The following is a 17983-nucleotide window of genomic DNA, read 5'->3' as shown; positions in this document are numbered from 1 at the left end:
GGGCCCACAACTTCCACCCTGGAAATGTTTCTCCTTGCCTATACACATTATCCATCAGGGTGGCATAAAAGGCTTCCATCTGGTCACTTGGTGACATCATTGCTAGGGTGACTGCTCTTAAAAGCCACACAAGGATTTTGTGGTTTCAATGTTGTGCCTATTAGTGTTTGTTAACTCAATACAAACCAGAGTCACTTGGGAAGAGGGAAACTCAGTTGAGGAACTGCCTCCATCAGATTGGCCTGTGGGTATATCTGTGGGTTGTTTTCTAATGATAATTGATGCAGGAGGTCCTAGCCCACTGTGGGCAGCCCCATTTCTAGGCAGTTAGGCCTGGGCTGTATGCTGAAGCTCAATGAGCATGGCCATAAGCAGAGCAGGCCAGAGAGCATCATTTCTCCATGGTTCCTGCCTCCAGGTTCCTGCCTTGAGTTCTTTCCCTGACTTATCTGCCATGATACCCTGTGCCCCTTCAAAGTGTATTTAGAATAAAACCTTCCTCCCTTCATTTTGTTATTATTATAGGTAGTTTTGTCAAGGCAACAATCAAGGTAGCTAGTACAGTTGTCATCACAAAGCCTGGCAGCAGGACCTTCATAAAGAAGAAAGTGACACTCACAGATTATGCATCCCATAGCCTTGTGGCTGTACACTGGCCGAGATCATGACCACCAGGCCTGGGAGCCCATAGCCAAAGGCACATAGGTGCAGCATCTTGATGTTGCGAGAGCTGAAATAATTCACCACCTTCAGGTTTCTCACCATCAGGAAGAGCATCACCGCCTCCACCAGCATCCAGAAGAAGCAAGCAAGGAAAAGATAGTGTAGGAATCCTGCGATGATGGCACAGGCTATCTGCAGGGGAGAAGTCTGCATGTTAGGATCTTCCCGTGCAGGCAGGTCAGGGACAAGAGAAAGAGAGAGATGGCCTCAACTGGTGCTCCTCAAACAATCCAGCCTCTTTTCCTCTGAGCATAATGTAGTCACCCCTTCACCATCTTGGAGTGGTGAGTACCTGGACCAGGTAGCCATGGCAACCAACAGAACAAGGTCTATGGTGATGATGATGGAGCTAATCAAAAAGGAGGGAGAAGAAGGCCACCTGGGACTCCAGGTGCTACTTCCTCCAGGTCTCCCTCGGCTGAAAGTAACCCGGAGAGAAGTTAGGGTCCATAATAATGGAAGGTCAAGGGAAGGAGGAACTCTGTGATGCAGCTTCCATGAGCTCATCATGGATGACAGGGTGGGACGCCGCAGTCATGCAGCTGTTTGAGAGTTGCCCACGCTCCTGTAAGTGACCCCTCACCTGTGCTCTGTAAGCAAGTCCACTACACATATTTGTTCATTCACTGGGCTTGTGTGGAATCTTTTCTTCGGTCTGTCATCAGTCAGCAAAGTGTTTGTCCCACTGCATGCACCATGGATGAGGAAACCCACCCCCAACAACCTTTTACAAGCCAGGTATGGAAATGCACGCTGTTAGCCCCACAGCAGGGAGCAGAGACAGGGGCTACTGCGGGATCACTACCAACTGGCCTCGCCTAGTTGCTAAGTTCCAGACCAATGAGAGATCCTGTTTCAAAAAAAAGCAAGATTCAGGCCAATGAGATGGCTCAACTGGTCAATGTACTTTCTCCCAAGCGTGATCACATGGAAGGAGAGAACTAACTCCTACAAGTTGTCCTATGTATTATATGGCATATGCACATGTGTGTACACATTTAAACACACATGTGCACACACACATAAATAATACATAATGTTTTGAAGCAGAGGTGGTGAGGCACCTCTATTGCTAAAGTGCTTGCTACATGGGTGTGAGGACTGGGCCAGAGTTCAGAACCCCAGAGCCCATATAAGTGCTAAGTTGGCATAGTGGCTCACCTGCAATCCCAGCCCTGGAAGGAGGCCTGCTGGGGAGACTATTCATATTGCCCAGCTCTGGATTGGTTGAGAGACCTCACCCCATTGAGAAATGTGGAAGATTGATTGAGGATGAGATCTTACATCAGGCCTCTACATGCACATGCACGCCACACACTTGTCTTCACACAAATGAAAACATGCAAACACACACACACACATACATCACACACACACACACACACACACACACACACACACACAAGAAGAAATAGAAAAGTAGAACAATAGGAGGAACCAAAATAATTCATAACATGGTCAAGGAGCCGATTTGAAACCGACACCTGTCACAAGAGGTCGACTCGGTGAGAAGCTGACAGTGCTGGTTAGTTTCTTGTCAACTTGACACACATGAAAGTCAGCTGGGGAGAGGGAACCGTGACTGGGGAATCACCTGTATAAGACTGACCTGTAGGCAAGAGTGTGGTGCATTGAGATGGGAGGGCCCAGCTCACTGTGGGCAATGCCATCCCTGGGGTGGCAGTCCTGGGCTGTATAAGAAAGCAGACTGGGTAAGCCAGGAGGAGCAAGCCAGCAAGCATCACTCCTCCATGGCCTCTGCTTCAGCTCCTGCCATGGCTTCCCTCAACAGTGAACTGTGGCATCCAAGTACAGGCTGGAATAAACCCTTTCCTCCTCAAGTTGCTTTTGGTCATGTTTATCACAGCCACAGAAAGAAAACTAGGACCCTGGCAGAGGACACCATGAAAAGGCCCTGGGGAAGGAACTACACAGTGATGGGCAAAGGATCATGGGCAGACGGTGCAGCTGGACTGGGCCACAGTCCAAGGGTCACTAACCTGGTTGTCCGTCTTGTCTACACCTACGAGGAAGAGGAACTTGGCCAAGAAGAGACACACGCAAAGGTGAAGGTGCATGTAGGTGTTCTGGTTCTGCACAGCGCGACACAGCAGGAAGGTGGCTATGGCCAAGGCGAGGCACACCAGGGAGATGACTGTACCCACATGGCTGATGATGTACAGGGAGAATTCCATCTGTCAGGAGGAAAAATCATTGTTGGCCTGACAACAGAACTGAAATCCATCCTCAGCCCCACAAAGAAAGGAGAGAACACCTTACCCAAACCTGAGCTAGGAGAAGAGTCCCAGGACTTCTGTCCCCTGAACTCATAGTGATCTGAATGTTACCCACAACACTCTGAACAATCCAAAAGCATCCCTGAGTACTCATCCTCACTCCCAACATTTGCTTGGCCCTCCATACTGGAAAGGACATTCACAAACTACAATTCCCATAATCCCTTGCCATAGAAGTCCTGGGTGTAGTATTGATTCTCCATGGAACATAAGCATTTAAGAAGGCAGAAAAAGCCAGGCGGTCAGGGTGCACACCTTTAATCCCAGCACTCAGGAGGCAGAAGCAGGTGGATCTCTGTGAGTTTGAGGCCAGCCTGTGCTACAGAGTGAGTTCCAGGAAAGGTGCAAAGCTACACAGAGAAACCCTGGACCCCCTCCACACCAGGTCAGCCAACTCAACAATCACTCAGTCTTCTATTGTTGCTGTGACTGCCACACACTCGCAGCTCACAGATATGTGCAAGCAGCTGCAGCTGCCCTCAGCCAGACTGTGCACTGCCTGAATTCTCTGCCCAGCCACACTACACAGCAACACCAGCTTCACATTTCACAGTCAGCAGCAGCACATCTGGTGAGACAACTGGGAATTCTTAAGGGGGGAATTAGTTTTTTTAAAGTTTTTTCCCACATTAAAAATGGGAAATATTATGGTGCAGGAAGTTAAGTCTCTGATTAGTTCCATAATTGGATGATTTGAAAATGGAGCAATTAAATGAAGGGATAGTCAACTTAGCTGGGAGTGACACAATGTCAATTATAATCATTATTTTGGTAATTCATGTTTTATCACTAAAAGGTTGCTTAATATCAGTACCAAATACAAAAAAAAATTGACTGATAAGATACAGTCCTTTGAAAGACATACTAATGAAACTAAGAAAATATTCCCACACAGAGGAGTTTAGAGCAGAAGCTACTGCAATTTTGCATTATGAACCTGAAGAAGAGTGGCCCAAGGTTATTAGAAAACCAACCTTAATTTATCCAGTTACCATTCAAGAACAGCCACCAAATCATAGGCATTCCCAAGGCTATTCAAAAGTTAACTGGGGCCCTATAGAAATGTTAGATTTGAAGAGATTTAAGGAAGCAATGACATCATATGGCATGCTTTTGTGAAGCAGATGTTAAATTCATGGGCCACTCAGAACAAATTATTCCACAACACTGGAAAGATTTAGTTACAGCAGTATTGGGAGCTGGTCCTCAGTTACAATGGAAAACATAGTGGAGAGACAATGAAAAAAAGGCTAGAGGATATGAGATTTCCAAAGATCAAATTCTCAGTGAGGACCATTGTGTAGATGTGGCAAGACAGATTACATTTGATGATCATATCTTGGTCCTATACCATACAGCAGCTTTAAATGCTTGGGATAATACTGACGAATCAGGAAAGAGGACTGAGCCATTTACTAAAATTATAGAAGGCCCAAAAGAAGAATTCACTGATTATTTTACAAAGATTGACTTCAGCTATAATTAATATATCAGATCCAGAAGTTAGAAAAATATTAATTGGAAGTTAGAAAAATATTAATTGAATTTTTAGCTTTTGAAAATGGTAATTCAGAATATAAAAGGGTGATAGGCCTTTAAAGACAAGATCAGCACCCAAATATTAATGGATTAGAAATACAGCTGATATTGAATCTCATGCTTATGATGATACTTGGATAGGAGAAGTGACTTCTAAAATTTTTAAGAAAAAATCAAGAGGTTAGATGTTTTAGTTGAGGTAAGCCAGGTCATCTTAAAAGGGATTGTAGGCAAGGTGTTCCTAGGAATAATATTTTTTCTAGAGAGAATCTAAACAGAAGGTCCAGCATTCTGGAATATGTAGGTGTGGCAAAGGCCAACACTGAACTAAGGAATGCAGATCAACATAGGACAAGCAAGATAACTCTTTACCATCAAGAAATGCCTTAGAGAGCCTCTTGCAGACCCCCGTATCAAATTTGGTTCAATCACCCCTGTTAGAATTGAGGAAACTCCTTCCCAGAGCAATTAAAAAACTTAATGCCTGTCTGGAAAACAATACTGCTCTGGATGACAGAACAGCTTTAGAAAATAAAACAAAATTTTCAGGATAAACCATAAGGCAAATATTTTGGCAACCATCTATAAATGATCAAAGACCAATGTTAAAAATATAAATAAATGGCATCAAAATTGAGGGATTGGTAGACACAGGAGAAGGTACAAATTTGAGATTTTTTTGTTATACTGTATATAATTCTACTCTTGTTTGAGACAGTTTTGTATATTGATAAAAATTTAAGGTTATTTTTGTTAGAATATACTGTACATATATTTCTACTTTTGTTTAGGTATTGTACCTATACAGTTCATTTAATAATGTAATGTAAATTTCTAGTCCTTGAAAATTATTATTCAAACTATTTAGGATAATAAAGAAATGCAGGTTAATTAATAGTTAGTCACCTATCACAATCAAACTTGTAGTCATGTTAGGTATGTTTTCAAGGTTAAACAGAGATATATTTTAGATATACAGGTGGTTTTCAAATACTTCAGAGACCTATAGAATATGGCATTTAAGATGTTTTAATAACATAAGGTTCTTTTTATGACAATGAGACATGTCTGCTCCTGGCAGCACCAATCTACTTCAGAGAAGATGATGGGCATCAAAGAAACTCCACAGGGAGTGTACTTTCTTTGTGGCAAAAGTTAGCCACTGTGCAAGAAACTGCCCTTGCCTTGACTGCTGACAGTATGCTGTCCAAATTGGACAAGCAGGACACACAAAAAAGTGACTGCCAAACTTTGCCAAGATAAGGCAGAACAGTCCTTAAAAATTCCTGCTTCACAGAAAAGTCTGTCAGATATTTCAGGCCTGTAGGCTGAAGATGGGTGTCCCAATGTTATAGACGAGCCTTGGGTGACTGTCCAGGCAGCCAGCTGTTTCTGTCATTTCTTAATTTGGGAAGTTGTTTGCTCTGTACTACCTGTTTACTCAGGTAATATTATATCCTTCTCAGGACTCTGATGGAGTTGAAGACTAGATAGTTATACTTTTCCTTGTTACCAAATTCAGAAAAGAAACTCACAAAGAAGGTGTAATGTGTATAAGGTTGAGAGACATAAAGGAATAGTCTGGGGTTGGTAATACAAGTTAGGATAAAAAATAAATTAGGTACAAAACTTTGGACTTGCCAAGGTAGGATAGATAATAGAATATTTTCTATGAATCTACCAAATGCAAATGGAGTGGGCATTGTAAAATTAAGTCTTAACTGATAATTGTTGTTATTATATATAGTTTTACTATGTTAGAGTTATAATATTCCCTTTTTATTTAGACAAAAAGGAGGAAATGCTGTGTGATATTTTGATTGGATTCTGATAATAAAGCTTGCTTTGAAGGAGAGGGCGGAGCTAGCCACTAGCTGACCAAAATCAACTATAGAGGTTTTGGAAGACTGAGGACAGATAGACACAGGAAGTAGTAAGGCGGGGCTTAGAGAGGATCTCAGTCCTTTTTGATGGAGGAACTGAAGATATGGGAGGTCATTGGTGGCTTCTCCACCACTTCTCTCATCATTCATGTTCTTACCCCAATATCTGACTCCTGATTTTTTATTAATAAAGATTAATTAGATAAACACACCACTCCTCTTTCCTAATACATTAACCAAGGACACTTTCCACACCAATTAAGACAGCTTTCCTCTCTATTAAGTCAATGCATCCCTCTGTGCTCACTTCATGGTCCCTCTAGTGGCTATATTCAGTGGAGACCTTATACTACACCCAGGACCTCAACAAAAAAAAAACTGTAGTTTTTTTCATGATCTCTCCAGCGAATGGAGTATAGACCATCCTGTGGGGGTGGAGATGAGTACCGAGGGATGTCAGTGTATTGTCAGCCCTCTCTGGAATCAAGGAATTCCTGCAGCTCAATTTCTGGTTGATGTCTATAGTTTAGTAGAAAGAGAACTTTGGGGCCAGCTTTCAAGGTTCAGGTCCCACTTCCACGAGTTATTTATTCCATGATGAGGCAGGCCCCTGAGCATCAATCTTTTATCCCATGAAATTGACCAATAAACAATTGGCTTTAAGCAAAAAGTCCCATCATATACTAACTGCTCATTAAACAAGACCTGGGAAACATATTGGGTAGGCCTGATTAGAGTCTGTTACAGTTCATGTTAGTGGTCAATTTAATTGAATCTGAAATCCAACAAGAGATCAGCTGTTTGGGCACCATCAAGAGAAATGTTATTGATCAGGATGTGGAAATACCCATCCTAGATGCGGTTGGCAGCCCAGACAAAAGTAGGTCTAAGGAAAAAGTTTTGCTTTTGCCTCATTGCCTTCACATCTTGCTGGGGCAAGTTCATCTATTCTGATACTGTACCAGAATCCAGATTTTTCAGGTTTCCAATGTGTACAGAAACACAGGTTGCTCCGAAAATCCTCCAGACCATTAGTGCCAGGCTGATATCCAGCCCCTTGGCGTGAGTGTTTACTGGGTTCTCAGCCTCTCCAGTGTGAAGGCAGCCATAGTTAGAATTCATAGGTCATATCGTGCAAACCAGTCTAGTACAGCCCCTCCAACACATGCTCTCCTGTTCTGTCCCTCTTAGGAAGCCTGACTAATGCAGGGCTATTACATCTGACTTTGTGCTTTAGTTCCATGGCTTCTAATCACATCGTGACTTCCTCTATCATGGGGGTGTAACACAAATCTCCCCTCCCCCATGGCTACCTGCTGAAATACCCAAGACTGTGGGGAAGCACCAACAATGTTCTATCCAAACACCCCCATTAGGTTTCAGGCAAGATACTCAGGGAAACATGAACAGGCTGCCAATGCTCACTGTGAGCTCCCCAGAAGCCATGATGATGGCCAAGTTTGCCATGCGGTTACAGCTGCACTCTGTGTATGTCTCAGACGCTTTTGTGATCTCACAGCCTGAGCGTGTCCATCTTCCATCCTCCACATTGGGGTTCCACAAGACACAGATGGGCCTCTCAGACTTCTGTTTTGGCTGAAAGATCAGAGACCCCCATTACCAGAGAACTTCGCTGCAACAAATTCAATGTGAGCAAGCTCAAGCACCATCTGGGACCAGACATTTGAGGGAATGGAAAAACTGACCACATTTCAGTTTGTAGTGGTATTTGATCTACTGTTCGACCACAGTGTGATTTCTACAAGAAAACTCCTCTCAGAGCTGGGGAGGTAGTTCAGAAGATTAAAATGCTTGCTGTGAATGCATTAGAAACTGAGTTCAAATCCCCAACATGCACGTAAAAAAGCTGAAAGTGGCACCAGAGGTCTATAATTCCAGCCCTGGGAGGCAGGGATAAGAGTTTCCATGAGGCTTGTGGACCAGACAGTCCAGCTGAATCAACAATCTCTGGGTTCAGTGATTGATCCAGTCTCAAAAAGTAAGGTTGAGAGGAGGCTGGAGAGTTGGCTCAGTAGCACTGGCTGCTCTTCCAGAGTTGAGTTCCTAGTGTCCATAATAGGTGGCTCACAACCACTTATAACTCCAGCTCCATGGAATCTGATGCCTCTGGACTCCACGGGCACCTGCACTCACATGCGCATACCCACCGACAGACACACACACATAATTATGAATAATAAATATAAATCTTTGAAAAATAAAAACAAGAGCAATAAAGACCAAACATTGATCTTTAGCTGCCACATGTGCACGTGAGTACAAGCCCATGTGTATGCACACACATACACTCATGCATACCTGCACAAATACATACACAAGTACATGAACACTTGATACATCAGGAGTTGTCACCACTGAGAAAACTTAGAAAAGGGTGCATAGGATCTCTCTTAGTAAAGGAGAAATGGGAATCCATTTTCTTCGCCCAAATACATCATGATCTGGAAACTGTTTCTAAAATAGGTGCCATCTCAGCTGGGGTGGCAGGACTCCTTGGTAGACAGCCAGGGGTCTCGGAAGATGCTACACAAACCTGGATGTGCTGCAGGGTGTAGACAATGGTCTTGGAGAAGTCCTCCTTCTTCTCCCCAGTCACGATGCCACCAACAACATGGGAGTTTATCTTCAGCTTCCAGGAGGTCTGACCAACTTCAAAAAAACGTTCATCTAAAACTGATTCCAGGTGTGCAAAGGAGACAAAAGCCACTCCTGCGTTCCCTGTATGTCCCCAAAATTAAAAAAGAGAGAATTGCTTGTTTCTTGGAAATTATAGATTGCATGTGTGCACACAGGTACACAGTCAACATGTGAGCACAGGCAACATGTGCACACTTAGGCAACATGAACATACACAGACTCTCCCCAGTTTACTCTAAGGTTGAAATACCAGAGAACTTCCAGATCAGCTGAGGCAGAGTCTGAAGACCAGGGAAAGAGGGGATGTGAGAAAGAAAAGGGGAAGGGAAGGGAAGAGAAGGGAAGGGAAGGGAAGGGAAGGGAAGGGAAGGGAAGGGAAGGGAAGGGAAGGGAAGGGAAGGGAAGGGAAGGGAAGGGAAGGGAAGGGAAGGGGAAGGGGAAGGGGAAGGGGGAGGGGAGGGGAGGGGAAAGGGAGGGGAGGGAAGGGAGAGGGAGAAGGGAAGGGAAGGAGGAGGGGGAAGGGAAGGGAAGGGAAGGGAAGGGGGAGGGAGAAGGGAAGGGAAGGGGGAGGGAGAAGGAAAGGGGAGGAGAAGGGGGAGGGGAGGGGGGAGGGGAGGGAAGGGGGAGGGAGAAGGGAAGGGAAGAGGGGGGGAAGGGAAGGGAAGGAAAGGGAAGGGAAGGGAAGGGGGAGGGAGAAAGGAAGGGGAGGGGGAAGGGAAGGGAAGGGAAGGGGGAGGGGGAAGGGAAGGAAGCCCCACCCTAAACTCCAGTCTGTTGTTCCCGCTCTCTGAGAGTCATAAAACTCCAACAGATCTAATAAGCCAAACCCCCATGGGACATGTGTTTCCTGGAGCCATTTCAAAGAGGCCACAGGAAAGGCCAGTGGAGCTGTGCGGAGCTGGGGGCAGAGTTCTCACTCCCACCCCATCCACAGTCTTCCCTCATCCCTGATATAAACAGGGCGGCCTGTGGAACCCAACAGGCTTCATGTGCAAAGGGACGTAGTTTGCAAAAAGTGAGTGGAGCAGACCTCATGACTTTTCTTCGGTTTTAAAGTACATTTAAACTTTAGCTTTGCCTCATCTGTAAATCTTGTGGCAGGGCTGGGGGCTCAGCAGTGTGTGTGCGAGGCCGCCTGCTCACTACCTAGTGCCATACACAATAAATGGTTTGTAAATGACGCCATTGAGCAATGTAACTTAGAAACCACAGAATCACACACACAGCCACTGTAAAGACACCTGGGGCTGGAGAGGCGGCTCGTCAAAGGAAGGTGTCTGTCACCACGCCTGAAGACCTGAGTTCTATACTGTCCCCACACGGTGAAGAAGGGAACTGAACTGACTCCCAAAAGTTGTCCTTTAACCGACATTTATGTGTCTTGGTACATGCATATGCATGTACACACTCACAAACAAACAAACAACAAATAAATAAATAAATAAATAACAAATTAATAAATAATTTAAAAGACACCTAAAAGTTTCTCTCTCTGTCTCTCTCTAATTTAATCTATGCACCATTGTGTTAATAAGCAAATTAGTCTTTAAAATTTGTCAGAGGAGGTATTCAAACAGCTAGTCACATCACAACCACAATCAAGAGCAAAGAGAGAGTGCACGTCTCTGCCTGCTTGCTCTCTAGACTGCTCAGCTTGCTTCCTCTATCCCCACACAGTCCAGGGAATGGTGCCTCCCACAGTGGGCCGGGTCTCCCCACATCAACTAAGACAGACCCCCACAGACATGACCACAGGCCACCCTGACCTACTCAGTCCCTTGCTAATACTCTTCCCAAATGATTCTCCCAAATGTGACAAGTTGGTAATTAAAACTAACCAGCACAGACTTTAAGTCAGAAAAGCAAGAGAGAAGGGAGTGGAAGAGAAAGGGAGAGGAAGAAATGGCGGGGGGCGGGGGGAGAGATTCCAACCCACAGAGTCCACCTCATGTTGCCCACACACACAGCCATTTGCTGGCTCCTGGGCACTCCACCCAGGGCATCATCACTAAAGAAAACTGACTCTCCTCCCGCTGCCAACAGCTCCTCACCTGGGGGTCTCCACCCATGCTGGAATTTTTGACACAGAAGAATATATTTCTAAATATGTAAAGTCAGGCATGGTAGCACACGCCTTTGATTCTGGCACTCGGGAGGCAGAGGCAGGAGGATCTCTTTGAGTCTGAGGCCAGCCCGGTCTATGTAGGTAGTTCTAGGACAGCTAGAACTGCATAGAGAGAACTGTACTGTCACCACCTCCATTCAAAAAACACAAAATCTGCTACTGCCAGGTCCACAAACCACACCCTCTGGTTTTGGAGAAACAGCCTACAGCTGAACACTGGAAGGGAGATTCACAGAGGCTCGCACAGACCAACATCAACCACACAGCCTGGGAAAGAAACCAGGGAGCTATGTGCAGAGCCTGAGGATTCATCCCACACGGGCAAGGATGCCCCTAGACAAGGCAGTGCCACTGACCACCCTTCCTGTTATTACCCATCATCCCACACGGGCAAGGACGCCCCTAGACAAGGCAGTGCCACTGACCACTCTCCCTGTTATTACCCATCATCCCACGGGGGCAAGGACGCCCCGAGACAAGGCAGTGCCACTGACCACTCCTTCTGTCATTATCCATCCCACATGGGCGAGGACGTCCTGAGACAAGGCAGTGCCACTGACCACCCTTCCTGTTATTACCCATCATCCCACACGGGCAAGGACGCCCCTAGACAAGGCAGTGCCACTGAACACCCTTCCTGTTATTATCCATCATCCCACACGGGCAAGGACGCCCCTAGACAAGGCAGTGCCACTGACCACTCTTCCTGTTATTACCCATCATCCCACATGGGCAAGGACGCCCCTAGACAAGGCAGTGCCACTGAACACCCTTCCTGTTATTATCCATCATCCCACACGGGCAAGGACGCCCCGAGACAAGGCAGTGCCACTGACCACCCTTCCTGTTATTACCCATCATCCCACGGGGTCAAGGATGCCCCGAGACAAGGCAGTGCCACTGACCACTCTTCCTGTCATTATCTGTTCTTCTGGTTGCATTTTTATTTCTATTTATTTCATCTTCTTATCTTTGAATGTTTTTGTTACAGTGTGAGTACACTGCTCTTGGTGTGAGCAGGCCATGAGGCATGTGTGGAGGTCAGAGGATAGTGTGTGGAAGTCGGTTCTCTACTTCCACCTCATAGGTCCCAGGGATGGAACTCGGGTTGTCAGGTTTGGTGACATGTTCCCTTATCCACTAGCTCCCTAATTCTGCATTTTGGGATTTTTTTCTATCTCTTTTCTCTCTTCTCAAATTTTTGTTCATTTATTTAGATGTATGTATTTTTCAAGAGAGGTTGCTGTGTTTAATTGCATGATGTGAAAGTATCTGTGGTAGGAAAGAGAAGCTAAAAGTTTGGTCATGGGAAACTGAGCCAAGAGGGCAGAGCTTGGTCTGGAACTCCAGCTTCATATCTCAACTAGTCAGTTCCTGCCTGATGCTGTGAGTGTTCACTTTGATGATATCATTTCTAGGTGTTGCTGTTTGTTCTTTGACGCGGAAGCCTCATCTGAGGGACCCCACTCTGCCTTGGGACCTTCTTGATTGAGAAACCTGGTTGGTTGCCTCAGTGGGGTGTCCCCAGTTGATTTATGCTGAGTCTTTTGAGCACCTGATCTGATTCTTACTGTCTGTCTGTCTGTCTGCCTGCCTGCCTGACTATCTATTTGTCTGTCTATCTATCTATCTATCTATCTATCTATCTATCTATCTATCTATCTATGTCTATCTATCTGTCTGTCTGTCTGTCTATCTATCTGCTATTTATTCATTTTCTTTGCCTTACTATGCCCTAACCCTGGATATGCAAATACCAATCTAGTAACACATAAAATAAAATGGAAAAACTCAAGGCAACACGGCTGATCCAAAAATCACCAACTCCACAATGACAGGTGCCAGTGAGGGTGAAGTGGGTGAAATCCCAAACAAAAAAATGCAAAAGAGTGAGAACATCAACGCTCAGCTCTAAGTGGGACATTTGTATCACCTCCCTTTCCTCAAAGCTTGGGGATCCGCCTGGCAGAAGAAGAAGGAAAGCTGTAGGAGTCAGAGAGAATGAACATCCACAGAAAACCAGCATTTGCCAGACATGAACTCTCGTAGCATACATAAAACCAAGGCAGACTCAGATCCCATCATGGATGGGGAGAGGCTCATGGAGTCCCAGCCCTAACTGAGGAGCTGTAGGTAGTTGATGGCTACTGGGGAGCCATTGTCTTCACTGCTGTGTGCCCTGAGAAGCTGCCCATCTGCACAGACGAGCCTACACCCTTGTACTGACAGAAATCATGAAGTGAACTCCATAGGTTTAAAAAAAAACATACAGTTGAGAAGGGGAAATGGTGGAGTCAGGGAAGGGATTGGAAAGAAGAGAATGATGGGCAGGTTTTATCAGAATGCATTGAATGCATACACAAAGTTCTCAAAAATAGAATAAATTAATAAAATCAAATTAAAAACAACATTTAACAAAAATCAAAGAGGACATGGATAAGCTCAATGAATTCAAAGAGGATACAATTAAACAGCTGAACGAAATAAGGAAGACAATTTGGTCACAAAAGATAGGTTCTGTAAAAAGATAGAAATACTGACAGCATCACACTGAAATTGTAGAAATGAGATGATCAACAAATCAAATTTTAGAACTCAGTGGGAAGCCTCACAATAGAGTGAGCCAGGGAGAGGGCTCATTGCCACTCAAGAGTTCAACAGTCACACACGGCTGGTAGCCACACCCCACTGGGTGGCGACAGCACCAAGCTCCATGTCATGCACCTATTGTTAGACACCCTTCCCATGTAGAAAACTCTGAGTGCATAGGTTGTCCATGCCTCTACTCTCATTAATTCTCCACCATCTATAACTGCCTCACAAAACTACAGATGACTGGTAAGGCCAGTGGACTGAGTGCTCTGCCACCTTGGTGCTCAGGATGGCTCTGTACCTGTGGATTCTGATTCCTTGATGATGGAACAGTCAACTTTCATCTCACTCCCTCTGGCTTTCAAGTTAAAGGACACGTTCTCCCCATTGCATTCTTCATTGATAACTTTGCTTTCAATATCTAAAAGGAAAGGGGGTGGTGTTTCGTTAGGACACACAGAAACTGTATCTATTTTGAATTTTATTTCTGCCCAAGAAAGATGCACAGGGGCCAGCAGCCTGGTTCAGTGATTAAGAGCACTTGCTGCTCTTACAGGGGACCCAATTTCAGTTCCCAGAACCCATGCCAGGGGACTCACAACCACCTCCAGGGGATACAATGCCCTCTTCCGGCCTCCACAGATACCTGCACTCATGTGTGTATAACCACAAATAGACACACAGAGACACGTAATTTAAAATAATAAAAAAGCATATCTTTAAAAAGAAAATGTGCAAATCTATAGCTGTAATCAAAAGGAATCATGGAAAACCAGTCCATTGTAGGGAAACTCTTGAGTCTTGGTGGATGATAGGAAGTGTTATGTATGGACAACAACCCACCGTAACTGTGACTTGGGCCTTGAGTCAGTATGCTTATTAAGTGCACAGCAAAGCAGGCATAAAATAATAAAACAAAAAGCAGAAACAGTAGAGACCAGATCTGACACTTCCACACCAGCAGGCCTGAGAACTAAACAGTCAGCTGCAGTTCTGAGCAGCACAGGGTACCATGGGGAATATCTTCGCCCAGATGAGAGTGTCCTCTGGCCATCCCCACCACAGAAATCTTTATATCACAGGGTGAAGAGTAGTTGAGTCTTCTGCCTTAGAAGGTTCCTGGGATGCTTCACCCCCACCCCATCCATATTCAAGACACAATGTTTTCATGGTAGCAGAAACTCTTTCTATTCTAAAGGCATGGTACTTCCCCTCTTGGGCTATTTTTTCTTTCTTTGAATTCTCATTTCCCCTTCTCACAGAGTTGGACAGCCCATCCCTGGACAAGAGGTGCTAGAGGGCACACTCTATGACAAATATGTTTGAGTCTGAAGGGGGGCTCTTTCCCACCTCCATCACTGGCTAGGTGAGCTTAAACAGCACAGAATAATTCGCTAATGTATATTTCACAGACCTTATCACAGAACAGGGAAAAGCCTTGCTGTAGCTTCAGAAGGAAGCTTTCCCATCTAGGGCTCATTGGGCAATGTGCTCGCCTAACAAGCATGGAGACCTGGGTTCTATTCCCAGAAGCCTCAAATAAGAGAAATCCAGGGATGGTGGTACACACTTATGTTGCACAAATCCTAAATGGTCATATAATAAAAACCCAGAGCCAGGCATCAGGGTGAAAGCTGAAAGATCAGAGAAGCAGAGCAAGCCACAGCCACCACCTCTTACCTCACCAACTCCTCAGCCTGAAAGAGAGTGAATTTCTGTCTCCTCCTACCTTATATTCCTTTCTCTGCCCAGCCATACCACTTCCTGTCTCCACCTTCTTAGTGCTGGGATTAAAGGTGTGTGATCCTAAGTGCTGGAATTAAAGGTGTGTGCCACCACTGCCTGACTCTGTTTCTCCTTCAGACTGGATTAATCTCATGTAGTCCAGTGTGGCCTTGAACTCACAGAAATCCAGACGGATCTCTGTCTCTGCCTCCCGAGTACTAGGATTAAAGGTGTGTGCCACCACTGCCTGACCTCTATGGCTAACTCTGTTGCTAGCTCTGTCCTCTAATCTTCAAGCAAGCTTTATTTCCTAGATTACAAACAATATATCACCACACATTTAAAATCCCAGTGCTAGGGCTTATTGGCCATCTTAAGCCACAGAGTGAGGTACAGGGCAGGGAGAGACCCTGCTGCAAAAAAAACATGTGGATGGCACCTGAGATAAATTAAAACCTAGCATGTCTTCTGGCCTCCACATGCATGCACATACATACATTCATACCTGCACACTCATGAATACAGAGAGAGAGAGAGAGAGAGAGAGAGAGAGAGAGAGAGAGAGAGAGAGTTTCATATCTTAAGAGGATGCATCAGAAAGCAATAGAATTGAAGACAATTGCAATAGTTTGAATGCAGAAATTCCCCCTAAGAATCCTTATATAGAATGCTTGGTTCCCCACCCAAGACACCAGCGATAAGTGGTGAAAATCTTAGGCTGTGAGCCTGGGACAAAGTTAAGTCATTGTTGGCATCCCTTTGAAGGACTACAGCTCTTGCATTCACTCTCTCTCGATCTCACTCTCCCTCCCAACTATGAGGTGAGATGCCCCTTCAGTCCATGCTCCTGCCGTAATGTGCTGTGTCTCCACAGACCCAAAGCAATGGAGCCCAACCAGCCATGGTTGAAACCTCTGAAAGCATGTGCCGCTATCAAACCTTTCCATTTCAAAAGCTGACTAGTCTCAGGAGTTTGTTTCGGCCGACTGACACACCAGCAGCATCAGAAGTCAATAACATTGCCAGAGTGAGGTAAACGCCACTCCTCCCCAACATCTGGAATCAACAGAGCGTTCCATGCTTCCTGCCTCTCTTTCTGTGAGCCTTCCTCCTGCGGAGCCACCATCATCCACGCCACTGCAGTTGTGCTGGCCTCCTTGCTGCTCCTTACCATCATCAGCTGCTTTGGAAATGACTCGGTGTGTGTGTTTAATCCCAGCATGCAGGAGGCTGCAGCCGGCAGATCTCAATGAGAGTTAGGCCCACCAGGGCTACAGAGTGAGATGAATAAATTGCACTTCCTGCCCATACGTTGTTGCCATGCCTGAGACCCATCCTATGTTAGTCATGTGAAAAGTTTCTGAGAGAACCAGTTTAAAGCAGGAGACACTGGCTTCAGAGGGTTCGACCCATCGTGGCAGCCAGGAAGCAAAGGACGAGAGGGAGAATGCTTACACCCGCAAGCTGCCTCTTCCTTCTCCTGTTTGACCCAATGGGCACCATTGGCTGCTGTACAGCCCCACCCTGGCTCAAAGGGGGCCTTTCCCATCCACCACCATCCCACAAACCAAAACACCTCTAGAGATGGCCTGGCAGATACACCAAGGAGCATGCTTTACCAGTCTCCTGGGTGTCTCTCGATGCTTCATAATTCACCAGCACACTGCCCTGGTAATAGTCCCTGACTACACTACATAAAATAACTTAGTTCTCCTCAATTTCCTCAGTCTGTAGTATTTTTCTTGATAACATTTGATCTATATCACATGTATCAGATGTCTAAACTCCTAAAGCTGATAAAATGCTACCTGCATTCTTATGCCCGGGTCAGAGCAGCGATTGAAAGAGAACTTCCGGTATCTGAGGGACTGACTAACACAAGAGCTGCTCCCAGAATGAAAAGTGCATGCAAAGATCAGTGGCACCTGATACCCCCGAGTGGTCAGTAATCAAACATTTATCAGTCAGGGAAAAATGAGCCATGCTGCAGTAACAAACAGCCCCTCAAGTCTTCCAGGATTAAAAATAACACATAATTCTCAATAATGCTTTGTGTCCTTCGTGAATTGATTTGCAACCTACTCTTCATTGTCTTAACTCTGAGACACAGCAGGCGGAGAAGCTGAGGCGCGAAGATGCTCAGTCACTAAGGAAAAGGAAAAGAATGTTCTAAAATGGTGACTTGACATAGTCACAAATCTCTTCCTAATGCCACACCAAGGAGTACAATCCAGTCTGGGAAGGGGAAACTGGAAATATCTAGACAAGAAAGTGCTTGTCGTGTCTTAAATCATATAGTAGACAACTCACAATGTGTGTAAAGTGAGTTAATGACACATTCTTGGTGTCATGTCCGATCTTGGCCGAGTGGTTGATAAATTGTAAATGTCACTAATATCAGATCTGCTTTGCTGTGAGTTAGAGGTTTTGAATGTCCATGG

The 17983-nt window shown here is 45.2% G+C and overlaps 1 protein-coding gene across 2 annotated transcripts in view; it reads right to left on the bottom strand.

The window, feature by feature from the left end:
• Adgre1 (adhesion G protein-coupled receptor E1) overlaps window positions 1-17983 on the bottom strand; it is an 83434-nt gene that overhangs the window by 15974 nt on the left and 49477 nt on the right. For both annotated transcript variants that reach the window (XM_042267282.2, XM_015989466.3), the window contains exons 13-17: window positions 14119-14238; window positions 8997-9181; window positions 7868-8038; window positions 2724-2918; window positions 620-855 (exon numbers count right to left, since the gene is read on the bottom strand). In XM_042267282.2, the coding sequence (XP_042123216.2) occupies window positions 620-855; window positions 2724-2918; window positions 7868-8038; window positions 8997-9181; window positions 14119-14238 (907 nt within the window). The remainder of the gene's footprint in view (window positions 1-619; window positions 856-2723; window positions 2919-7867; window positions 8039-8996; window positions 9182-14118; window positions 14239-17983) is intronic.

This window comes from Peromyscus maniculatus, chromosome 22 (assembly GCF_049852395.1).
Source record: "Peromyscus maniculatus bairdii isolate BWxNUB_F1_BW_parent chromosome 22, HU_Pman_BW_mat_3.1, whole genome shotgun sequence".
NCBI lineage: Eukaryota > Metazoa > Chordata > Mammalia > Rodentia > Cricetidae > Peromyscus > Peromyscus maniculatus.
Note: the sequence above shows the minus strand (reverse complement) of the source record. Positions and strands in the feature narration are given on the sequence as shown.